Here is a 27120-nt window from a genome sequence, read left to right on the forward strand (position 1 = left end):
TCACCTGGATAACGTCAACATTCAGGGTGAATGTAATGTGAGAAATTGGGATAAAAAAAAAATATATATATATATATATATATATATATATTTTAATTTGGGTCTGAGAGTGTGGCTGGTCTGCCATTCTGCAGCTGGATACTATTGGTTTGTTTTGGCAAAATTCTTCTGCTCTGTGTGACAATAAATAAATGAATGATGATATGCAATTTAAAACCAAAACTAAGGCCTCAGTATGAGTTTAAGACGTGAACATGGTCATGTTTGTTGAATAAAAAAAATAAAATAATAATAATAATAATAAATTCCAGATTTTTTATTTTTGCCGATCCAGATCTTCGGAAAATCACGTGATCGGCCCCGATCCCGATCACGTGATCGGATCGGGACATCCCTAACCAAGACAAATCGACACAGTGGTCGAAGATCACACTTTTAAATGCAGCAAAAGAACAGCTTCAGAGTCAGTTGGAGGACATTCCAGGTGTTGGAAGAATCAAAAAGGAAAAAGCAGTGTTTCCTATTTCAGAGAAACTCAAGGAACCCTAAGAACCAACCAGTCATTTGAACATGTAGAATAGGTTCCAAGATTCCATTGTTGTGATGTAAGGGGGAAGTTTACCAATAAGGGCTTAAAAAATTTACAAATGATAAAACATTTTTAAAGTTATGCCTTTCAATCAGAGAAGGCCATCCAACCTTTTCATAAAGGACACATATCTGTCACAATTAATACAGCAGAGTGCAGAATGATAGACTGAGTCCAATGGTTTAAGAGTTGAAGCCGCAGCATGCCTATAAATCACAGCACCATAGTTCAAAATGTATAAGAAAACAGCTTCAACAATCCTCTTTCTACTAATCACAGGAAAACTGGATCTATTTCTGTACAGGAAGCCAATTTTCTGTCGCAGCTTGGAACCACAAATATCCACATGGAACTTAAATGAAAATGTCTAATCAAGCCACAAGCCAAGATATTCATACTCAGGCACTCTCTCAATGTTAGAACCGTTTACTGTAGTTTAGGGCTGTCACCAACTAAGGATTTGTATAGTCGATTTGTAGTCGCCAAAATATACAGATATTCGACTATTAGTAGACTATAAAAAAAAAAAAAGGTATATAATAATAATAATATCATTCCATTTGGGCTGTGGGGGTGCTTAACACTTTGAGTGCCAGCCACGCGTTGTCGTTAGTTCATGCCGACCGTTGAGTGCCGCCAACGCTATATAGCGTTTGTTTGTCGTATTTTTTTTTTATTGGCGATTTGAATTCATATTTCATCAATCGAGCCTCAGGTTTGTGTTGCAGACTCTCTCTGAGCTCAATTGGGAAGATACCGCCCCCTATCGTCTCTCCCTGTGTAACTGCACACCATTACTTTAGACTGATGGGGGCGGGGGGGGCGGGCCAGTTTCCTCATTTTACATTTCCGTCAAGCCAACTGAAGAATCCATTGTGATCGCCGGCCCGGAAAACGCGTGTATTATGTATTTACAGTACCCAACGCTGAATCAATAAACGCGATCGATATTTGGAATGGCGATCAGGAATTGGAATAATCATTTTGGATAACATTGGATCTGAGGTAAGGAATATATTTTACCAGTCTTAGGATAATCAGAGCTTTTTTCACAGATATATCAACGTGTCCCATATGTGTGTGTGTGTGGCTGTGATCGCTGATCAGGAAATGAGAGAATCGATATTTCAGCCCGCTTCTATAGCGTGCATAAGTACACATATACTATCGATAATCTAGCGTTTATTTGAAAACTATTCATAAATAGGCCGAAAAATGACAACGTTTTTGTGTATGCCAGAATATTCCAGTAAATGCCGATTATCACAGAATCTTTATATTTTCCTTGAAAACGAGGGCTTTTCAAAATGCTATAAAACGGAAATGAAGTGATTAAAAAACAATCTGTTTCGACAATGTTGACTGCAAACAAGTCATTGATAAGCGACGGGCAGATTAGACACATAGGGTCAGCCCTACTGTAGTTATGTACTTCCTCATAATCAACATTTCTATGTTCAAGTTCTCAGTGGCCAACTGAACAGTGTCAACGATACAGTACACAATAGTATCGTCCACATACAAATGAGCATGACAGCCATTCAAAAGAGAAACAATATCATTAATATAATTAGTAAAAAGGACAGGACCCAGCATTGAACCTTGCAGCACACCTTTAGTTATGGACAATAATTTAGATTGAGCTGAGCATGACCCGATTTTGCACAATGACGTCTAGAGAAGATAATCCCTAAACACAATCACATGCGCCACTATCCAAGCCAATACTAGATACACTTTTTAAGAGCAGGTGATGATCATCTGTATCAAAGGCTTTTTATATAAAGAGAACAGCACAGTGCTTTATATTATCTAAAGCCAAAATGATGTCATAATTTGCTGTGATTGGCTCTGAATTCAGATTGATGTGGACTTAGTATTGAGTGATTTGAGAGAAAAAACATGATTATTTACCAAGGTCTCAAGAACTTTTGCCACGCAAGGTAGCCTGGAAATAGGACGATAGTTGTCCAAATGATCCCCTCCTTTGTGCAGGGGAATCACCCTGGCAGATTTGTAAACTAGAGGAAAACACCCTGTGGCAATGGACAGATTAAAATGTACGTTAACCTTTTAGAAATAACTGGGGCAGCCAGTTTTACAAAAGAAATATCTAAATTGTCCTCTTCAATAGAGCACTTAGGATCAATAGATTGCAAGGCACCAAGTACATCAAGGTACCACGTACATCAATACGTGAAAAGGGCTGAAAGGAGAAATGACAAGACCACGGGCCATGAAAAATCAGTAACAGCATCAACACGAGGGGGCCCTGTATAGTTTATATCAAATACATGACCAGCCTCGATGAAGTGCCTGTTAAAGGCAATACTAATGTCATTCTGATCAGTTATCTACTTTATGTTTTTGTTTGAGTTAACTACTTTCCAGAATTTTGCCATAATCAAATAAATAAAATTTTGCAATGTACCAAATAATTCAGATTTTTTTTATCTCAACCTCATTGTGGTCACATTATTACATGATATAAATGTAATATAAATATATTGCAATATTTAGCCAATATTATATCAATGTATATGGTGAACACATTATCTTATTAGATACAGACAAAGTTTTCCATTGGGGAGATCATTTACAGTTGAAATTTTTATATAAATTGCAATATATCACAATATTACAATATTATTAGTTTAGTTTATTTATTTTGCACATTATTTAAAAAACAGTGCTAGGAGGGAACGAAGCCCAAAGGGCTTGTACAAAGTTCCAATCCCATCTCATTGTCCATAAACAATATGAACGAAATACATGAACTCTACTCTACAATACAATACAATACTCAAGTATCATGATATCGTATTGTGTGGCCTCTGGCGATTCCAATCCCTACACAATATATCATAATATTACAATATGCAATATGTTTACCCCCTTGTCCAACATCACTGAAACTGAGCAGCTTTGAAATACAGCTGGTAATGGCTACTAACAATCCAATCCAGCCTTTCACGCCACATCATGTAACTGTGCCGCCTTTCTAGGAAGAAGCCCTCTGTGAAGCACACTGCGTCAACAAAAGAGCTGCGTTTCTTTTGTTGAAGGTTGACTATTGATAGCTTGAAGAAAAGGTAACAACGTCACGGCAGCAAAATGAGGTCAATTGGCCATTGTTCCCATTTCACGGCCACTCAAGCTCCCACAATCTGTCCTGTTGGTGCCTAATTGGCCCGATAGTGCCATCGAAGATTAATTGGCAACTTAACGTTACCTTGTAGCGACAATCTTTATTTCACTTTTCAACCGGGAGACGTGTCTCAAGGAGGACTGGAATTAAACCAAACTACCGGTAGTCTACAACAGAATAGATCGCCACGGGCGGCTGGGTAGCGCAGCGGGACTAAGCGTCTGCCTACCACTGCAGAGACACTGGTATCGAATCCAGCTGTCAGCGGTACCTCCGGCTTGGTCGGTCGTCCATAGTGGGTGGGAAGCCGGCGGGGTATGTATCCTGGTCGTTGTAAACAGCGACTCCTACAGGTCGGTCGGGGCGCCTGCTCAGCAAGGGAGGGAACTGGGGGAAGTAGTGTGAGCCTCCCATGCGGTACGCTCCCCCAGTCAGAGTCCTCGCTGTCAGGTGAAAAAAGAAGCGGCTGGCTGATTCCGCATGTATCGGAGGATGTGATAGTCTTCAACCCTCCCTAGACCGGCAAGTGGGGGGAAAATGCGCGCAACGACCAGGAAGGGGAGGGGGGGAATTGGCATAACGACTAAATTGGGATGGGAGAAAAAGTAGATACAAAATAAAAGAATAGATCGCCACGAAAAAGGGAACTGGCTTCGAAGTTGGTGGCAGGAACCAAAATTAGTGCTTCGGTTAAATTTGTTGTGGAAAAGAGTTGGTGAATGTGAGAGGGACATAAGAGTGATGAAGTAGGAGGGAAGAGAGAGAGGAGGGGTGGGTTGGCGTGTGTTTGTGTTGGTGAATGGTACCGTATTAGAGCTGTCCCCGAAGCCTGTTTTTAGGATTCAAACTTTGGCAGTCTATTGGTGAAAAAAAAAGTAGTTTCCAGTGGTGGGTGTGTGGGGGGCATCGTCTCCCAGAAGATTTGAACATGTAAACGAAGCACTCCGAGAAGAAAATAAAGGGAAAAGACAACCCGTATCCAGGTCTGACAGCACTACAATTACATTTTCATATCATAATATCATAACGCAAAGGCAGAGACTCACTTTTTTTGCTGCCGGTAGAACTAATTGGAAGAGCCGTTGTGTGTCGCGCTAACCCTTTCAGAAGCTTTGTGGTCCGGGCTTGAACTTTCCATGAATGTGTTTCCATAAATTCATTTAGTTAAATCCAGCACTGGATGTATCTTGTGATTATTATCAATTTGCAACGACGACGACAACAACAACAACAACAACAACAACAACAACAACAACAACAACAACAACAACTAGTTAATTCCTGGTTGACATTGAATCCGGGCATGTCACGTGCTCAGCCAATAGACAATTCGTTTTATTAGTGTGAACGTAAAGATTTTATCCAGTGCACATTTGGATAGTATTGTAATATTCCATGGATATATAGCAGTTTCTATTTTTTTAAACATTTGATGCTGCATTTATTTTCATTTCATTCATTGTGTTCATCATTGTCGTCATCACGTCAGTCCCGACTCCCTAACATACTGACTCTGCTTGGCGCGCTAAATGAATCGCCCTGGCATCATATTTGAAGGCGCTGATTGACTTTCGTGACTTTAAAATAATTGTAAACACAACATAGTACTGTGATATTCTGATATACATCACATTCTGATATATATTTTTTGTGTAAAATTAATAAAAAACGAAAAATTACAAGTAGAAAGTGCCAAAAAAGTAGAGGTTCGAACCAATTAATTAACACATTGGACGCCAGACCCGAGATAAGTCGGGTTAACTCGCCATCGCTTGAGCGCCAAACCCGAGAAAAGTCAGGTTTTAAATCGTTATTTCTTTTATTAGCTATATCCATTCATAATTCATCCATCCAGCCTGATGTTATCATTGGGAATGGGTCTGAGATCGCAAATGGCCAATACCGCCGCCTAACGCCTTGCGGCCGCTATTCTCCACTTGCACAATCTCATAGTAGCCATTTCCGGCTGACTTCCGGTTGCCAATGGCACTTCCTGTCCCATCCACATCCATTGGTTTTAGCTACTTTTCTCCCCTTATTTAAACAACTTTGTCGTCACAGAGAGGCAATGAAACGTTTGTATTATTATAGTATAGAATGTATTTAATAAGCAAACGTTTGTCAGCAGGGTTTTTGGGCTGTATTTCATGTAAAAACGTTTACTGTTAGTTTCCTTGCTCAGCCAGCATTAGCTAACAGAAGCTAGTGGTTAAACAGGCCGGATTAGCTTTGAGCTAACTATCTTTCCCGACCCATGTATTCATTCCATTCTAAACATAACGTTAGTTTACAAAACATGACCCGTCTATATAACGTTGAGGAACAAATTATATAGACGGGTAATGTTTTGAACAACTAACGTTACGTTTAGAATGGAATGCATCGGCAAAGATCCGTTAGCTCAAAGCTATTCCGGCCAGTTTATCAACTTCCTGTCATTTAGAAATATGATTTATAGTGAAAATCATTACCAAAACGTCCGGAAAAACCTAACGGGAGCATTATAGACGGTCATACAAATGTACAAATGCTATAAGGTGGCAAGAAATGCACTATAAACAATACTTTGCGGCGTCGTTTCTTGCGCTAGCCTCTTGTTAGCCAGCATTAGCCTTAATAGCTTTGAGCTAAGGATCTTTGCCGATGCATAAAGTATTGTTTATAGTGCATTTCTTGCCACCTTATAGCATTTGTACATTTGTATGACCGTCTATAATGCTCCCGTGAGGTTTTTCCGGACGTTTTGGTAATGATTTTCACTATAAATCATATTTCTAAATGACAGGAAGTTGATAAACTGGCCGGAATAGCTTTGAGCTAACTATCTTTCCCGACCCATGTATTCATTCCATTCTAAACGTAACGTTAGTTGTTCAAAACATTACCCGTCTATATAATTTGTTCCTCAACGTTATATAGACAGGTCATGTTTTGTAAACTAACGTTATGTTTAGAATGGAATGAATACATGGGTCGGGAAAGATAGTTAGCTCAAAGCTATTCCGGCCAGTTTATCAACTTCCTGTCATTTAGAAATATGATTTTATAGTGAAAATCATTACCAAAACGTCAGGAAAAACCTCACGGGAGCATTATAGACGGTCATACAAATGTACAAATGCTATAAGGTGGCAAGAAATGCACTATAAACAATACTTTATGCATCGGCAAAGATCCTTAGCTCAAAGCTATTAAGGCTAATGCTGGCTAACAAGAGGCTAGCGCAAGAAACGACGCCGCAAAGTATTGTTTATAGTGCATTTCTTGCCACCTTATAGCATTTGTACATTTGTATGACCGTCTATAATGCTCCCGTTAGGTTTTTCCGGACGTTTTGGTAATGATTTTCACTATAAATCATATTTCTAAATGACAGGAAGTTGATAAACTGGCCGGAATAGCTTTGAGCTAACGGATCTTTGCCGATGCATTCCATTCTAAACGTAACGTTAGTTGTTCAAAACATTACCCGTCTATATAATTTGTTCCTCAACGTTATATAGACGGGTCATGTTTTGTAAACTAACGTTATGTTTAGAATGGAATGAATACATGGGTCGGGAAAGATAGTTAGCTCAAAGCTAATCCGGCCTGTTTAACCACTAGCTTCTGTTAGCTAATGCTGGCTGAGCAAGGAAACTAACAGTAAACGTTTTTACATGAAATACAGCCCAAAAACCCTGCTGACAAACGTTTGCTTATTAAATACATTCTATACTATAATAATACAAACGTTTCATTGCCTCTCTGTGACGACAAAGTTGTTTAAATAAGGGGAGAAAAGTAGCTAAAACCAATGGATGTGGATGGGACAGGAAGTGCCATTGGCAACCGGAAGTCAGCCGGAAATGGCTACTATGAGATTGTGCAAGTGGAGAATTGCACTCCATTTGAAACAATGTGGTTTGTTTTCTGGGCCGAGCTGCGGCGTGCGTGCAGGGTCTAAATACTCCGGCAAGACAAGCGCTTATAACGATGCATCAACGTTCATGTGCAATGCTGGATAACGTTGGAAACACGACCGTGATCAGTATTTGAAATGGCGATCAAATAATTGGATTATTCTTTTTGCAGTACAAGGTAAGGACTATATGTTATCAATCTTGCGTTGATCCGATAATTCTTTCCCCGCGATCGGAGCGTGTGTCTGTAATGTACTGTGTAGCATATTCCGATGGTGGCGATCGAAGCATAGACAAATGACCTCCCCCCCCCACCCTTTCGTGCATGCATGATGAAACATAATAGCGATAATCTAGTGTTGATTTCAGATTGATTATTGATCCAGGCGAGAAATGGCACGATTTATAATGAAATGCAGTAAAACGCTGTTTGGCAATGATTCCAGGATTCTTGCGACTACACAGAATCACTCTGAAACTATACTCATATTCACCACGGTATAAAACGGAAATGTATGGATGAAAAAAGGATCTGTTTTTTGCATGTTGACCGGAAGAAACTCACTGACAATCGACTATGTTATTAGATCCATAGCTATAATATTTAATATAGTTTTAGCACTGCAAACACCGGCATTTATCCCCATTGAACAAAGCGCTGGCACACAACGGCCATATGCCCATAGCGACCTCTGGCGCTGAACCGGTTAAGATTCAAATGCCAACCTGTGGCCCCAAGTGGTGAGAGCAGGTAACTGCACCTCCTCATCAATCACTCTCAACACGGGTGCCCCACAGGGCTGTGTTCTGAGCAGTGAGCACCCTCCTATACTCGCTTTACACGCACAACTGTGTGGCAAAGCCCAACAGCAACACAATCATCAAGTTGCTGACGACACAGCTGTGATCTCTGCCAACGACGAGAGGGCCTACCTGAGAGGTAGAGAACCTGGCACCGTGGTGCCGGGAGAACAGCCTCTCCCTGAACGTCAGCTAAACTAAAGATGATTGTGGATTTTAGGAGGTCGGGGGCTACAGCCCCCTCAGCATCTACGGGGCACCGGTCGAGAGAGTGAACAGTATCAAGTATATCCGAGGACTTGGCATGGATCCTTAAGAATTCTACTCATGCACAATAGAGAGCATCCTGACTGGTAACATCACCTCCTGGTTGGGGAATAGCACCGCACACGACCACAGCAGATTGCAGAGAGTGGCCCAATCAGCCAAACGCACAATTGGAGGTGGGCTTCCCACTCTCCAGGACATTTACACCAAGCATTACAGGGCCAAGGCTAAGAGAATAGCCAAAAGACTCTAGTCACCCAAACAACTGCCTCTTTGCACTGCTGTGGTCAGGCAAGTGCTACCAGAGTCTCATGGCCAATACAGAAAAACTCAGAAGGAGCTTCTATCCCCAAGCTATCAGGATGCTCAATGACTCTATGTACTCTATGTAACATCAACCCATCCATCTACACTCATTGCACACACATCCACATGCACACACTCACTTTAACAAACACTCACCTTAACACTCACTTTAGACACTAGAGTAGATTTGCACTACTTGAAAACTGAGGGAGACAGCGGGGGTTACAGGCAGGCCTGCCTGTGTGTGTGGCGTACATAAACATAGAACAAAAAGTTCAGAAATGTGTGTTTGGTAGATTATTTCTCCGTTGTAACAATGCTTCTTGGCAATACATTTTATACCGTTGGAAAGCCTGTTTATTTCCCTTTTAAATCGGTGCCCCATTTGTAAGTAACATGCATTTGTGGGATGAGCAACACAGCTGAGTATGTGGGTTTACACCCATGAAGAATGTGCCAAATCGTACTATTCAAACAGCTTATTCTGCAGTTGCTAGACTCTTGTTTGGTGTTGTTTGGTGGATTGGATGATTGAGGTCTATCAGTAACAAGGAAGAAACACGACATATTGGCCATTTTACAATTTAACAAACAGTCAGAAGCCTCAGTAGCGTGTGGAAGAATCATACACAGCCACAACAGCCTGGCACCTCCTCAGATATGGACTTCGATCGGACTTTCCTACACCGAGCTATGGTCACTTTTACGCACCTACCCCCTACCAGTGGCCATCCCATATCTCCAGTCTGGGACGGAACTCCATCCTCCGAGATGACAACGCTCGCCCCCACAGAGCGGGGTTTTTCAGAGACTACCTCCAGAATTTGGGAGTAGAGCGAATGGAGACCTCAACCCAATTGAACACTTGCGGGATCAGCTTGGGCGTGCTGTTCGTGCTAGGGTGACCAACACAACCACGTTGGCTGAGTTGCGACAAATCCTGGTTGAGGAGTGGAATGCCATCCGACAGCAGTGTGTGACCACGCTGGTGTCCAGCATGAGGAGGTGCCAGGCTGTTGTGGCTGTGTATGGTTCTTCCACACGCTACTGACCGTTTGTTAAATGAATAAATTGTAATATTGCCAATATGTCTCGTTTCTTCCTTGTTACTGATAATACTTCAATAATCCAATCCACTAAACAAGAGTCAATAGCAACAGCAGAATAAGCTATTTGAATAAGATTTGGCAAATTTTTCATGGGCACAACCCACATACTCAGCTGTGCTGCTCATCCCACAAATGCATGTCCCTTACAAGTGGGGCACCATTTAAAAAAGGTAAATAAACAGGCTTTCCAACGGTATAAAATGTATTGCCAAGAAGCATTGTTACAACAGAGAAATAATCTATCAAACACACATTTCCGAACTTTATGTTCTATGTTTATAACTATTGATATGAGAATCAAGGTGATTGTAAAAATACACAGCCTAAATACAAATCTAAACTTTTGGGTAGGCTTTGCTGTTGTCCCAGCTTTGGTTGGCACGTTAAGTTGACTTAAATCCGGCCTTCAGGCAATGACGGACAGCTCGGTAGACCATGATAATGACGATGGAAAATCATTTGACGCCGGTATTTTATTTAGATTATTTATATACATATCATATATTATTTTATTCATATTGCAACACTTCCTCTGTATTTATTATGTACAGTACATTACTCTCGCACCATTGCCTCTTTGAGTGAATTATTGAGGCCGTCACTCAGACTGTAGGCCTACTACATCCTATACAGCAAATGTATTCTTATCACCCTGCAATACCTGCCGCTTCAATCCATACCTCTACTTCTGACCCCCTGAGAGCCACACAATGGCGGTGATCTCAGCCTGCACATTTCCAATTGGGCTATTTCTACCGGCACAAAAGACAGACAGGTACTCCACCAGCCTTCCATTGTCAGACAAATGGCTGGTCAGGAGGCTAGGTGTAAGGGATGTAAATCAGATGACTCTCTCACCCAACCTTGTATTGTGAAGATAATTCCCAGAGAGGAAGAAATTGTATAGTAGAGGCAGCTACTGAGATAAACGAGATTGACGTGGCTTGAAAATAAAGTCCAAGCTACGGTCACGGATAATGGTAGCAATTTTGTAAAAGCTTTCAAAGAGTTTTCAACCGAAAGGGATGACCACGATGAGGCAGATGACCAAGGTGAATTCCAGGATGTCGATGCTATTCTTGCTGAAGAGACAGATCTCTATCTGCCCCCCACCAGAGATGTGCATCACATACAATTAATCTGATAGCCTCCGAGGATCTTGTGAAAACTTTGACACAGGGCCAACGTGCAAAGTGCTACAGTGCAATAGCCAAATGCTCAGCCTTATGGAACAAGGCCCACCGATCACCATTGGCTGCTAAAGATGTGGAAGACATAGGAAGAATGTTACTCATTGTCCCATGTGTCACTTGCTGGAAGTCAGAATATCATGCAGTGTCAAAAGTTGTGTCTTTAAGTGATTCACAATTAGGGGAAGTTTGTGACCGGCTGGAGATCACGTGCGTGCGTGCGTGCGCGTGTGCGTGTGTGTGCGCGTGTGTGTGTGTGTGTGTGTGCGTGTGTCTCTCTCTCTCTCAAGTAGCCAAACATTACACTATAAAACAAACTGGATAGTTGATTTAACTTCATTAGCTGAAATATTCTAAAATCATTAAGTCTGCTATATGCGTGTGTGTGTGTGTGTGCTGGGGAGAAGCATGAAACCATCTCTGGACATCTCTTTGAAAGAAATTAAATGTTACAGTTTTCAGATTTCTTTTAAACAAATTATTATTTAACAATTTAATAATGATTTAGTTATGCACTGCACTGGCAGTTGAACTGCATTGATCTGAACAGGGGAAAAAAAGTAAATCATAACTGAACTGGCACTGAACATTGAACTGCACTGGTGCACTGTTTGCAGAGTTTTTTATTTTAATAATTTTTTCTGATTGTGAAGCGACCTTGGGTTCTATGAAAGGCGCTATATAAATTTGATCTATTATTATTATTATTATTATTACTGTTATTACATTTAGAAACATACATTTGTATTGTTTTCTTTGGTTAAATCCAAAGGGAAAAAATATTAAATCAGAGAAATCCGAACAGGAAAATTAAAACCGAGAAATACAAAAACAGGAAAATTCATATCCGAAAACAGGAAAAGATAAAAACAGATTTTATAGGGCCCTCGTCTACCCTAACCAACATCTTCTTCAGGACATTCATAGATGAGTTGCATTTGTCTGCTTTGTGAAAACACCCAATGTTAAAACCGTTTACAGACTGATATACTTTTGTACATTAAACCTGAAGTTCTCTCCCTCCCTCCTCCTTTGTATGCATATCTCTCTCCATCTCTCCCACCCCTCCTCTCACTCTCTCTTTCCCTCAGTGTGCGTGTGTGCGTGCCTCCCCTCTCTCTACCTCTCCCTCCTGTTCTTTCAACTAGGGAAGAGAATCTAAGCTGCAGTTATGGACTTGGTGGTGATCAGGCTATGTAGCCGAACACATTATGCTATTTCTATGGTTATGGACTTCACTACAGTTGTTTTAGATTTTATGATATAAATGGACTTTGTGCTGATGGGCTGTCTGTAGCCTAGGTTACTAGAGGGACACGTAAGCCAATTTAATTGCCAGGGCAAACTGTTAATGACAATAATTATACACTGCTTGTGATTTTGCCATGTAAGAAAAACAATAGTTGCCATGGTAATAGTAAAGAATTTCAGTAGCCTACTGATGATCATGCATTTTCATAGCTTGTAAGTCGCCTGTTAGTAGCCTGATGTCAAAGCGGCTCATAAATGGGCCAAGTCTGAGTACCACTGACATAGACCAATCATTTTGAAGGTACATGGGCATGTTCACAGTGCACTCTTTTCGTGTTCTCTGTCTCCCCCGTGCTTGTGGGGTGCTCCTGCGCTCAATGTGCATGTGCTGGAAGGACATGCAATACACAAAACTCCATTGGATACCTTTAAATGTGTAATCTGATCACATAATCCAGTTGATACACCACACTGCTAGCATAGCAATTCTCAAGGACTCGTTTTGATTTCAGACACATGAAAATAATGGCACCTCAAAAGGCAAAAAGATGTATAAATAACGCAGGGTGCATTTTCACCTCTCAAATAAACAGAGGTCTTGATACTAGAATTGTGAAGATGTGAGGGCTAAACATGAGTTTTACAAGTGTTCTGACACGTTTTACTGTAAACACTGAGTAACAATGGAATGAACAGGTCATACTCTTGAGAAAAAAAAGGAAAGAAATGCTTAGGTATATACCCATATGCCATGTACTAATTTTTTTTGTTTTTTTTGTTTGTTTTATAAATGTATTTTAAATGTAAGCCATTACTGCTACTGTACATGAAATAAGTACATCTTGGGATATAAAATCAAATAAAACACGACGCCGCAACCCTCATGTGTGTTTCAACAATGGGGAGTCACTCAACCAGCCAGCCAGCCAGCCAGTCAGTCAGGGACATTCACTATTGTAGATCGGCCCTCCGGGTCCGGCAATACAATAAAAAAAATAAGATAAAATAAAAGGATTCTAATCTAATGAGCCAACTCAGAAATTAGCAGCTTGTCCTGGCATGCCTGTGTACGTGTATTGGGGGCATACTCACTGTTGGGAGGCTGGGGTGTCCCATCTGTAACCATGCCCTCTGATTCTGCAGCGAGAGAGAGAGAGAGAGGGAAGGAAAAAGAGATGCAATCAAAAATAAATCTGTGATAAGACCGTTGCCAAGGCTTGGAACAAGCGGCTTCTCTGGAGCATTCGGAGTCAAAACATGACATCTATCAAATTGAAGATGATGAGGTCGAGGCATTCAAAAAAGTGTGGGGGGGGGATTACCACATATATTATTAGTGAGTGACTGCGACTCCGAAATTAGCACAAAACACAGCAGCGTGCTACAAATCAAATTTCAGCGGGCAAAAAAAATGTGACTCACATGATTTGTCCACAAAAAGGGAGCATACTTGTTTTAGGCCCATATATTCCACAACTCAAAACCATGAGAAGACCGTTATATAAATATGGAGGGTGAACTCAAGAGTCAATTGTACCATTTCACAAAGAACTTAGCACACATCGTCCGACGGAGCGCGGTGTCTCTTACCTCTGTGCGCGCGGACGTGTGTCTGAAAGCAGTTGTAGTACTTGTACTTCTTCCCACAGACCCCGCAGACGTAGGACCCTGCGTGAGAAAGCAGCAGAGTGTTGCTGGAGCAAAGCAGAAGGATGACCAAGGAGAGCGTTAATGTGGCTGTTAAACGGCCTGCCGCACCATTTAACGACGCTATGAGAGGAACTCGGGACATTGGTACCAGCTTGTCCTCTTGAATGTGAGGTGAGCCACTCCCGGCCACAGCAACCACGACTACCTACCAATAACTTAAGCATCTTAGCATTATTACGTTTCTTCTCATATGCTTCATTTTTTATTTTAATATAGTTTCCTTTTTAAAGAAACTGAACTCTGAAATGTTAAGTGTGTACCAAGAGGAAATTAACAAACTCAAACTTGCATGGAATGTTTAGAATCCCCATTTTTCCTCCATGTTGGAAGAGACAAATGTTGCATTGTGCAACAAAAAAAACAATTGCTATGTGTTGATATTTGAGAAATGCATCAACACAAAATGTATAAATTGGTGTCTTATTACTGGATCTTATAAACAAGTCACTAAGGAAGAGTACGTTTCCAGTGTTTTACCTACTCACTAGCACTGCACATAATTTAGGCATTTTCTTTTGAAAGTGGTTACTAATGGTTACAGGCAGCCATGTTGGAAGAAAGATAACTACACAAACATTCCATGCAAGGCCTTTAAGGCCTATTCCCCTTCAATTCACTATCCTCTCTCTCTCTCTCTCTCTCTTTGTGAGAACCACAGACCTATCTGTGTATTAGCAAGGTCAATACTTTTAGCTTGTTTTTCTGCAATAGCAGATGTTTTCCTAAAAGTTCCCAAGCTTTTCCCCCGTTGTTTTTACGTCTCGTAAGATTGAGTTCTGAAGATCAAGGAATGTGTAATCCTATGATGTCATTAAATTTAATTGCCCGAAAGATGTCATATCAGTGTACCTATATAATGAGACATCCACCCCCCCCCCCATTGCCCCTGCCAATTCTAGACATATTAACTGAAAACATGACTGTCCATAACATTTGCTTTCAAACATCTTAGATAATTCAATGTTATGACATCCTAAGATTGTATTTTCTTTAGAATCATGAGAAACCATCATTCTAACTCCTAAACAAACAAGAGAAAAAAATGCTTGGGGAAAATTTGGGAAAATGTCTGCTTTTGCAGATAAGAAAAAGTATCCAGTAGAGTTTGTGCCCATTGGTGATGAAATTGGGGCTATAGAGCACAGTAAATGTATTCATTCCTCCAGAACGTGCACAAGGACGCACACCACAAGCACGGGGATAACATAGAAAACAAATAGAGTGCCCTGGAGGCGTGTAAACATGCCCTTGTTTGATTGAAATTTGTATTAACAGATCGCAGAATCTGTACGGCTCAATACACACAATTGTTAGCACATTGACTGCTAGACCCAAGATTTCTCGGGTTAACTCGCCATGCGTTGAGTGCCAGACCGGAGATTTCTCGGGTTTTGGTCGTTTTTTCTTTTATAAATTTTTTTTATTCATTATATCTTCACAGACCTCTGTGTTACCATGGTAAATCATTCTGAAATCCCAAAAGCGCAATACCGGCCGCATCCTGCTAGGTGGCAGTATCGCCCACCCTTTGAAACCTTATTTCACACCGTGTGTTACATCTAAACCCCTCCGGGCGCAGAATTTTGGTACAGGCAAGCCTAGCGGTTCACCCCGATCACATTGGAACGCGTCCCTGCATGTGTTGTGCCGGATTATGTCAGGGACACGATGGACACTGTGCGGGAGCTTAGAGGACTGTATATAATTATCACCTTAGGGGGTGTGGTAGGATGCCTTAACTCTTAAACTAATTGTACCAAATACACAACTGAGTGAATAACTTAAAATGGAGTCACCTAAACTAGAAAGAGCGAGGAAACTGTTTGAAACATAATGCTTTTATATAAGCAAAAAGGGGAAAAAAGATACATACAAAATATTGTTATCACATTACACAAAGCCTAATTAAATACTATTACTAAATTTAGATGGGCGCCCAAATAGTTCTAATAAAGTGTTCTGGCCAAACGTTGCCGCGGTTACCACTGTGACAGAGGAACAATTCCCTCTGCAGGATGAGAGAGATGGAGGTGATGAGGAGTAGTAGTAGACCGCTGCGTGTTGATGAGGGCGGGAAGACGCTGCCCGGTCCAATAGGCGCCTCCAGTCTGCTCCTGCAGACCAGATGCTCCGCTGTGGTGGTCCGAGTGTCTCGCTCCGCTCCGTGGTGCTGCACGGCGCACGCCGACAGCTGCTGCAGACACGCTGGTCCCCTCTGTACCACAGGTTACTGCTATGGCTACTTCTTAAGACTAGTTGTGTCCCTTTACAGCGACACAGACCTTATCTAAATGTTCTCTGGTCTGTGTTATATATCGACTGATATGTCCAGTATAGAGCAGCTATCGAAGCATGAGCCGAAGCTACTTTAGGTATTAGCGCCGAGCCAGCTAGCTTCGGCTAACTGGTAACGATAGATGGGGAATACTATAGTCTGCTGTAATATGCTAATCCCAGACGTTTACTAAACATCAAATTAGCTGGGTACTAAAACTCACTCTCTCTTGGTGGTATAATGTCCGCTTGGTAAGCCACTTTACATACTTGGTCACCGTCAAACTTATAACGTTAACGAGAGCAACGCCGTGTGTACGTCCGCTCTCTTCCGTGTCCGGTCAAGTTCAATGTCACAAGCTCATAGAGAGGAAGTGACGCAGATACGAGGGAACACTAAACCACCTCTGGCCCACTAGATGGCAGCACCGTCATATAACCTGAGATGCAATCAATAGGCAGACATTGTAACATTATGTGGTAAATAATAACTTAACTCCCACATATTAACTTAAAGGGGGATTATTTTAGGTCTAATTTTACCTAATTGCAGACCCTTCAGCACAGCCGCCCCCTGATTTGCGGCGCTAATCAGTACTGAGGTCTGCTGAATGTCTAGTAGTCACTCAGGCTGGTCAGAGTCAGAGTACGGGGGTAGTCGGATCAGTCGAGCCACTGGTCTGTGGTATGTTCTTCCTCCGACCTCCACGATAGCAGAGCGGACTCTTCCGTCTTGCCCTTTTACCACACTCTTCACCCCTCCGGTGAGCCAGCGGGCTCGGGGAAGCGCCTGATCCACGATCATGACTGGGGTTCCTGGTTCTAGGTTGCCTCTTTCAGTGATCCACTTGCGGCGGCCTTGCAGCGATGGGAGATATTCGGTGGTGAACCTCTTCCAGAATTGGTCGGCTAAAGCCTGACTATACCTCCATTGTCTTCTGCCGATGATCTCGGTGGAGGCGTAGACCGCAAAGGGAAGGGCCGCGTCTCGCCGCCCCATCAAAAGGCTGTTGGGTGTTATGGGGTCGAGATCGGCCGCGTCGCTACTGACGTACCCCAGTGGCTTGGAATTCAGAATGGCTTCAATCTCCACCAGCACGGTGTTGAAGACCTCTGCCTTCGGAACCTGTCCTCTGAGCGCGGCTGCTAGAGCAGCCTTTACTGACTTGACCTCTCTCTCCCACGTTCCACCGAAGTGGGGTGCATTTGGAGGGTTGTAGGAGAAGGTGACCTGTTGGGAGGCCAGCTCGTCCCTCAACTCCTCACTCATCTGGTGGTAACTCTTGATGAGTTCAGCTTCTCCTCCCTTGAAATTCGTCCCGTGATCAGACCATAAGGTATGGGGTCGCCCTCTCCTTCCAGTAAATCGACGGAATGACTGGAGGAAGCTGTCTGTTGTCATTTCAGCCAGCACCTCGAGATGGACGGCTCTCGTGGTGAGGCACTTGAAGATGATTCCCCATCTCTTAGCAGTTGCTCTCCCGATCTCCGCCTTGATGGTGAAGGGCCCGAAGCAGTCCATGCCCGTGTTGTGGAAGGGCGCTTCTTGGAGACGGAGGCGGCAGGATGGGAGGTCAGCCATTCGTGGCATGATGGGTTGGGCTCTGAGCTTCTGGCAGTCTGTGCATGACCGTTGGTAACGCCGCACAGCCTCCCGGCCGCGAAGTATCCAGAACCTTCTCCTGAGCTCCGCGAAGAGCCGCTCCGCTCCAGGGTGATACAATTTGGTGTCATAGTGACGAATCACCAAGTTAGTCACCGGATGCTTCGAGGGGAGTAGGATGGGGTGTTTGCTGTCCTCAGTGAGGCCCTGAGCCCGTCGTAGGCGGCCTCCGACACGTATGAGGTCTTTCTCGTCCAGTTCGGGGGCCAGTAGCCTCAGCTTGCTGTCTCTTGGTAGCTCCATCTTCCGTCCCAAGCACGCCATCTCGATCTGGAAGACCTCCCGCTGCACCCTCTGCAGCAACATGATCTCAGCTGCGGCGTAGTCGTCGGCGCTGAGAGGGGTCGGGTCTCCGGGACCGGGGTTCCGGTGGTGGAAGGTACGTACTTGGAGCTCTTCTAGGGTCTGGCAATCCTCAACCTTGGGACCGTCAGTATTTGAAGGGTCTTGGAGTCCAGTGAGGCCGCAGAAGATGGACTTCTTAAGTTCCACCTCCACCTCTGCGTTCTCCAAGTTCGGAGGAGAAGGCCAGTCTTCTTCTGGCTTGCGTAGGTAGTCGGGTCCACGGTGGTAGAGGTTGGGACGTGCCAATTCCTCGAGGGTCGCACCTCTGGTGATCACGTCCGCCGGGTTAACATCTGTCGAAACGTATCGCCAGCAGCTGATCCCCACAAGCTCTTGGATCTCTGTCACCCTTGTTCCTACGAATACTTTATATCTGCACGAAGTCGACTGGATCCACTGGATGACTGTTGTGGAGTCAGACCACATCGACACCGCGTGAAGGGGGAGGTGCAGCTCTTCCTTCAGCATCTTTCCCAACTGGGCTCCACTTAGAGCTGCGCAGAGCTCCAGCCGGGGAATGGATTGCTGCTTCTTGGGTGCAACTCTTGAGCGTGCAAGAATGAAGGAGACGTGGACTGTGTCGTCGGGCTCCACCGCGCGCAGGTACGCTACTGCACCATATGCCTTCTCAGACGCGTCACAGAATACATGAAGGGAGAGCTGGCTGCCGGTCAGACTGACGCTCGAGGGAAAGTAGCTCCTGGGAAACTCGATCTGTTGGAGGGTGGGGAGCTCTTCTTCCCACTTCTTCCACTTCGCCCCGAGTGTCTCTGGTAGGGGGTCATCCCATCCCTTCGCCTCAGTCCACAGCTCGCTGACCAGAGCCTTGGCACGAGTCGTGTAGGGGTTGATGTAACCCAACGGGTCATATTGACTCGCCAGAGTACTGTAGATCGACCTCCTGGTTACGTAATGGCGAGTTTCGATTTTCTTTTGCCGGTAACACAGGGTGTCAGACTTGAAACGCCAGAGGAGACCCAGAGTCATTTCCTGGGCGTCCTCACTTGACTGGGAGAGCCAGGTCTCGCTGCTGTCAGCCTTCGCTTCGTCTGGGAGGTCTCGGACGACCTCAGGGTTGTTGGTGGCCCACTGGCGGACCTCAAAGCCAGCGGTGGCCAGGAAGGTGCGTATGTCATGCACCAGCTTGTAGGCCTCTTCCGCGGTCTCCACGCTGTGGAGGCAGTTGTCCACATAGAAACTGTGGTGGACAGCATCGGAGACTCCGGGGGGTGCGGCGCCGTCGTCGACATGAAGCTGCAGGGCGTAGGTGGCGCAACACGGGCTGCAGGTCGTCCCGAAGGGCAGCACCTCCCACTGATAGATGGACGGTTCCGGGTCGTCTGGGCTTTCTCTCCACAAGAACCTCATGAGTGGCTTATCTTCGTCGAGCAAACACACCTGATGGAACATGCGTTTGATGTCGCCACTGATGGCGGTCTTCTGTCGTCGGAAGCGCACCATGACTCCGAGGAGAGGAGGGGTCAGAGTCGGACCGGGCAGGAGATAGCGGTTGAGGTTCTGCTGGCGCACTTGAAAGCTGCAATTAAAGACCACTCTGTTCTTTCCGTTGTGCTTAACGTTATGGTGTGGAAGGTACCATGACTCGGTACTCCTTTCCGCCTCCTCAGGCTTCAGCCTCCTGACGAGTCCAGACTCTATGAGCTTGCTCATTTCTGTGGCGTAGGCGGCAGCCGTCTCGGGGTCTCTGCTGAGTCTTCTTTCAGTGCTAAGCAGACACGGCTTCGCTACTCCTGGGGGAACCTTGAAGGTCGGCATGGGCTCTCTTCTCAAGAGCGGTGTGGCGTATCTGAGGACACCGCGCACGCAGACACGCTTGGTCTTGGCTTGGAGAAGATCCATCGCCGCCTTATCTTCTTTGGAGCGAGTGTGTATCTTCTCGTTTTTGTATGGAGCAATGTCCAGCTGCCATAACCTCTGAACATTCTCCAGCAATGCCTCGTCTTCGTGCCCCGCTCCAATGAAGAGGCAGTGGGTCTGACGGGCGTTCAGATTTCTTAGACTGATGGGGCCCTGCAGGGTCCAGCCTAGCGGAGTCTCCAGGGCGACGGGACATCCGGGTGGACCCGGGATGATGTGCTTGGGTAAAGTGAGGTTCACATTATCGGAGCCGAGCAGGAGGGTGGGCTTCACCTCCATTGCAGCGTTGATCCCCAGATTACGGAGATGTGGGTACCTCTTCATGAGGGACTCCATCGGGTAGCCGTAACTGGAGAGGCACAACCCGGCAGCTGTGAATACGCGGCTCACTTTGAAGACTTCCTTCGGCCGTCCGGCCGGTGTGAGGGTGAGGGCCACACTTTCTCCTCGAATAGTGGTGCGCCCTGGTTGGATGGTGAGGAGATCCAGCTCCTCTGCGTCGCCCACGAGTCCAAGGGCGATGGCAGCCTCACGCATCAGCAGCGTGCGCTCCGAGCCATCGTCAATAACCGCGTAGGTCTCCAGAGTCTTGTCGCGGTTCCGCAGGACCACCGGCACAATCTTCAACAGCACGCGGGGAGTGCTGCCTCTCACGGGGCCCACGTAGTAGTTGCGTAGCTCTCTAGAGGGCTCATCACGGACTTCCGCCACATAAGGCTTAGCCTTGTCGTCTCTATTGTTGAGGTCGTGGAGGGCCGTGAGGTGGATCTTCCCGCACCCGCTCTGTCTGCAGGGTCCCTTGAGGGTGCAGTCCTTTGCTCTGTGCTCACGGGCGCACTTCCAGCACCGCTTATTCTCTATTATCCACTGTTTCTTTTCCTCTGTAGTCTTCTCCTTGAACACGGGACAGTTGTCTAGCCAGTGGACCTCTGTGCAGCACTGGCATGGCGGCGGAGTCTTCTTCTCTCCTTTCTTCTGGGAGGAGAAGCCTCGTTGGCCTTTCGGGGGCCCTTGGTGCTCCTTTGATGTGGTTTCATGTACGGTGGTCAGCACCCTAACTGGCCGCCCCGTTCGGTCGGACTTGTCTCGTCCACTGCCTCTCGGCTCTTCCCGCTTGGGGAGGCGGATGTGCCTCATCTCCGACTTCAGGAACTCTGAGAGCTCCATCAGGGTAGACAGTGGCTGTTGGGGGTGGAGACGCTCGTGTTCCCGTCGGAACCTCTCTTCCCTTTCCTTTGGAAGCTTCCTGACGAAGCGTTCTACGTTGGAGCCTGCATAGAGCTCAGTGCGGCCGGCGGCTCCTTGGAACGTCAGGAGGCTCACCAGAGCCTGTACCTTCAAGGAGTATGCGTCCAGGGCGTGGTCGTCCTTTATGTCTGCCATTTCTCCCAGCTCGTGGATCTCCTCCACTATGTGGTCCCACGGGCGTCCCCAGCGCTCGTCCAGGGCCTGGATAGACGAAGTATAGGGGGTGGGGGAGTATGCGTTGGCAGTGCATATGAGCTTGGCCGCAGGCAGCCTACAGTGCATAGACAGCTCGATGAACTTCTGTTGCTCGCTGTGGTTGGCGGCGCCCAGGAGGAACTCCAGACACATCCTCATGTCATGGTACTGACTTCTAGAATTGTCTTTGAAGAATGGGATGGCGCTCCCTGGTGGGCGCTGTGGGAGCGGGTCGTACCTAGGGGCCGGTGCAGTTACGGGCCAATGTTGATGGGATCTGGAGGTTGCTTTGTGTGTGGCGGGTAGCCGCTCACATTGAGAGCGGGGTGGCGCCTCTCTTGGTGCCGTATATTCCTCCTGCAGACGAGCCAGTCGCCTTTCCAGGTCTTCGGAGTCGGCCTTGTCCCTTCTTCGGGGTCGGGGATACGTAGCCGGGTGCTCCTCCCTTTCAGGCTGGCGGCGCTGGGGTGAGTTATTCCTAGTGGATGCTCTTGATGATTGCCTGGAGGCAGAGGCCGATTGCAGTTGGGCGGTAGCGAGCCGGGTGTACTCCAAGGCCTGGGCTGCCGCTCTATCGCGCTCCCGCTCCAGTGCTTCCGCGGCTCTTCTCTCTCTGTCGAGCGCATCTTGGCGTTGTTGTTGCATGCATTGGAACATGAATTCTGTTTGGCTTGTAACGCTCCCTCTGCTTTGTGCTCTGCTGGGGGGCCTACTAGTTCTGCGAGTGTCTAGGAAGAACTCTCCCGGTTGGAAGTGATTGAAGTCCTGCCTGCCGCGTAGCTCCACTCTGTCTGGGGGATTGATATCCTCTCCAGGTTGCGAGTCGTTTTCAGCTGAGTCACTCTCCTCTTCTTCTTCAGACTCATCTTGCTCATCATACTCATCTTGGTTGGCGGTAGTTATGTCTTTACTACCCGAGACTGCCACCTGGTGTCTCTTCTTCTCTTCAGGCCGCTGGGGGGTGTCAGTCGGGTCTGACTCTGTTCTCAGAGTCTGATCTAACTGCGGTGTGGCAGCAGCACCCTCTACTAGCTGGGGTGTGCCTGCCGTCTGATCTAACTGTGGTGTGGCAGCAGCACCCTCTACTAACTGGGGTGTGCCTGCCGTCTGGGTTGTAAAGTCCCCTACTGTCCGGTCAGCTGATGTGTTTAGCATATGCTGATTGCTCTCCGAACTAGGGCTACTGGGTGTACCCAGGACACAGTCATCTAGTCGGGAGGGTAATCTACGCTCCCTAGGAGCACGTGTCTTCCCTTCAGGGAAGGGGGGGGGGGGGGGCCTTTGAACCTACCTCGCTCTTTTGTGACATCCTATCTGGTTTAACTCCGGCTCGAAGTGACCAAATTGTGCGGGAGCTTAGAGGACTGTATATAATTATCACCTTAGGGGGTGTGGTAGGATGCCTTAACTCTTAAACTAATTGTACCAAATACACAACTGAGTGAATAACTTAAAATGGAGTCACCTAAACTAGAAAGAGCGAGGAAACTGTTTGAAACATAATGCTTTTATATAAGCAAAAAGGGGAAAAAAGATACATACAAAATATTGTTATCACATTACACAAAGCCTAATTAAATACTATTACTAAATTTAGATGGGCGCCCAAATAGTTCTAATAAAGTGTTCTGGCCAAACGTTGCCGCGGTTACCACTGTGACAGAGGAACAATTCCCTCTGCAGGATGAGAGAGATGGAGGTGATGAGGAGTAGTAGTAGACCGCTGCGTGTTGATGAGGGCGGGAAGACGCTGCCCGGTCCAATAGGCGCCTCCAGTCTGCTCCTGCAGACCAGATGCTCCGCTGTGGTGGTCCGAGTGTCTCGCTCCGCTCCGTGGTGCTGCACGGCGCACGCCGACAGCTGCTGCAGACACGCTGGTCCCCTCTGTACCACAGGTTACTGCTATGGCTACTTCTTAAGACTAGTTGTGTCCCTTTACAGCGACACAGACCTTATCTAAATGTTCTCTGGTCTGTGTTATATATCGACTGATATGTCCAGTATAGAGCAGCTATCGAAGCATGAGCCGAAGCTACTTTAGGTATTAGCGCCGAGCCAGCTAGCTTCGGCTAACTGGTAACGATAGATGGGGAATACTATAGTCTGCTGTAATATGCTAATCCCAGACGTTTACTAAACATCAAATTAGCTGGGTACTAAAACTCACTCTCTCTTGGTGGTATAATGTCCGCTTGGTAAGCCACTTTACATACTTGGTCACCGTCAAACTTATAACGTTAACGAGAGCAACGCCGTGTGTACGTCCGCTCTCTTCCGTGTCCGGTCAAGTTCAATGTCACAAGCTCATAGAGAGGAAGTGACGCAGATACGAGGGAACACTAAACCACCTCTGGCCCACTAGATGGCAGCACCGTCATATAACCTGAGATGCAATCAATAGGCAGACATTGTAACATTATGTGGTAAATAATAACTTAACTCCCACATATTAACTTAAAGGGGGATTATTTTAGGTCTAATTTTACCTAATTGCAGACCCTTCAGCACAGACACCAATACTGGAAATCGTGATCAGACAATTGGAATATTCTTTTTGGGATACCCCCGATCAAAGGTAACAAGGACTATCTGACGTCAATTCCACCTTGATCCTACAATGATTTCATATCGATCCAGCTGATCAGCGTGTGTGGTGTTCAAAATGAATGCCGTTGATGACGATCAAGAGCATCAAAAAACTACCCCCCCCTTTCATGCAATCATGATGAAACATAATACCTATTATATACCTTTGAATTGGAAATAGTAGCGTGTACAGGCGAGCAACGCCAACGCTTTTAGCAAAATGCACGTATTGCTCCATAGCGCCGTTTTCAGGAATTAGCCAGGATCACTCTGAAACTATACAATATTCACCACGGTATAACACGCAAACGTATACATGGGAACAAATTAGGGATGCACGATAATTATTGGCACAATACCTGTTGGTTTTTAGTTCACTCATTGTTCAGGGAAACACATTGTTAATGACATTGACGGATTGTGAATTTTGTGATTGACTCAAATTATATTTATTTGGAAAAATAAATATAATCACTTTATTTGAAGAGTCAAAACTGTTCTCTTGGCTTTGTTTTGTTCATAGTAGTAACGCTCATGTCATGATAAATCTGGTTAGGTCAACACTACAGGAATATACATTAAAAAAAAATTATAATACAATAAATATATATATATCGGTTATCGGTATCGACCTTGAGGAGCAGAAAGTTATCGGTATCGATATCGAGGTCAAAAAAATCAATATCGTGCATCCCTAGAAAAAATATTCTTTTTCACATGTTGAACGATGGATTGTTAATGTCCAATGAGCTATGGATACAATACTATGGTCCATTTGACATCACCTATCTATCATTCAATATGTGAAAAATAACGTCAATTCTACTATAAACGTTGCCGTTTCTTGCCTGTACACGCTACGATTCCCAAATCAGATCTATATCATCATAATTTTTTGATGCTTTGATCGTCACCAATGGCATACGTTGTGGAGTAACGTTACACACACATGTTGCGATCAGGGTGAAGACATGGTTGGATCAACGCATGATTGATATCATATAGTCCTTACCTTCACTACGATGTACCCCAAAAAGAATATTCCAATTATCTGATCGCAAGTCCCAGTATTGGTGTCGATCGTGTCGCCAACATAATCCATCATGCATCGGGAGCATTTGAAAAAAATATCGAATAAAAGAATAAACTACCAAAACCCGAGATATCTCGGGTCTGGCAGCCAACACATGTCAAGTTAACCTGACTCATCTATGGTTTGGTAATTAATGAATTAATGAGAGTAACAAAAGAGGCATGCCAAAAGATGATTCAACAGCTGGGACTGATGTGCACCTCTAAAGATGGATGTGTGGATTTCAAAACATCACTGTTAAACTATCATAGTATGTAGAATCGGTATATGTGACCCGGCACGGTCTAGCCCGCCTTGTTAATTCTCGTGTTTCAAATCCAACCGCTGAGCGCCAAAAAAGAGAAATCTCGTTTTAGATTTTCTTTTTTTAATTTTTTCTATTCTAAACACTCGCGCGGACCTGCCTGTGTCTCCCTGGCACCGCTGCCTACGTTATAATTGCAATGACGATCGAATTCCGACAGGTGGCAGTATCGCCTACCTTTTGAACTGAGTCTCCCAGTTGTCTTTCAGTGCCTCGGTACCTCCGGCTGCAGGAATCCCCTCCCCCACAAAGTGAACCAGAACACAGCTATCTGTCGCTGATTTTCTCGCCTGAAACCTATTGTTTCCCGTATTATAGGCCAGGCCCAATGCACACCAGTAATGGCAATCACGATGGAACTACTGGGATTATTCATTTTAGAGTACCTTCTGACTAAGGTATGGTCTATTTTACCGAAACTAAAACATGCTTTTGTATTGATCACAGTGTCGTATTTTACCGAACCTAAAACATGCTTTTGGTAACGATCGCAGCTTCGTAAAATGACTCCCATGATGATTTTGTGAAGAAACATCTAATATGGTATATACCGTAATTCCTCCAATAGTAACCCCGGCTTGTATTTGTTTCAACTGTAGCGGGTACCAGGCTTGTATTAGGAGGAGGCCTGTATAAGAGGGAGGCCTATATTTCAAATTTTCAAACGGATCATAATGAATAAATCAACATTTTGTGTCAGTTTGAACCCAGTAAAATGTACTGGGTTCATTTATTGAAACCAAGTACTGTATGAAATAGTAAACAGTGCAATTACAGGTGGTCACTGGTCATTTCAACGTTTTCAAAGTGAAATCAAGTAACTAGCTCAGTATGCAGCTCAGTATATTAGTAACCCGGCTTGTATTAGGAGGCCGGCTTATAATTGCTTAGCTCAAGAGCGCACCCGGCCATTAATAGAGACCCGGCTTGTATTTGAGACCCGGTTACTATTAGAGGAATTACGGTACCTTTGATTTGGAAATAATATAGGTTTCAGGCGAGCAACCCCAAACGATTTGCACATATGCATATAACACGTCATATCTCACTATCTAGAAAATGAGACTGGATTATTTTGAAACGGGGCGATGTTTAGCATGGAATAGGGCACAAACGAAAGTATGTAGAAATTAACTGGTTTACCAATGTTGTACTATAAATGGTGCCCGTCAAATGAGCCATACTATTTTCTCCATAGCTATAAATACAATATACAATGGGTTAGTGTTGTCACGATACTGGAATTTCGAACTTCGATACG

The 27120-nt window shown here is 44.9% G+C and overlaps 1 protein-coding gene across 1 annotated transcript in view; it reads right to left on the minus strand.

Annotated features, from left to right (window-relative positions):
* The window catches only part of znf618 (zinc finger protein 618), a 108519-nt gene that overhangs the window by 47800 nt on the left and 33599 nt on the right, over positions 1 to 27120 (minus strand). The window contains exons 4-5 of the mRNA XM_084325484.1: positions 14154 to 14231; positions 13656 to 13700 (exon numbers count right to left, since the gene is read on the minus strand). Of these exons, the coding sequence (XP_084181610.1) occupies positions 13656 to 13700; positions 14154 to 14231 (123 nt within the window). The remainder of the gene's footprint in view (positions 1 to 13655; positions 13701 to 14153; positions 14232 to 27120) is intronic.

This window comes from Notolepis coatsorum (assembly GCF_963971535.1).
Source record: "Notolepis coatsorum genome assembly, chromosome: 11".
NCBI classification, from domain to species: domain Eukaryota; kingdom Metazoa; phylum Chordata; class Actinopteri; order Aulopiformes; family Paralepididae; genus Notolepis; species Notolepis coatsorum.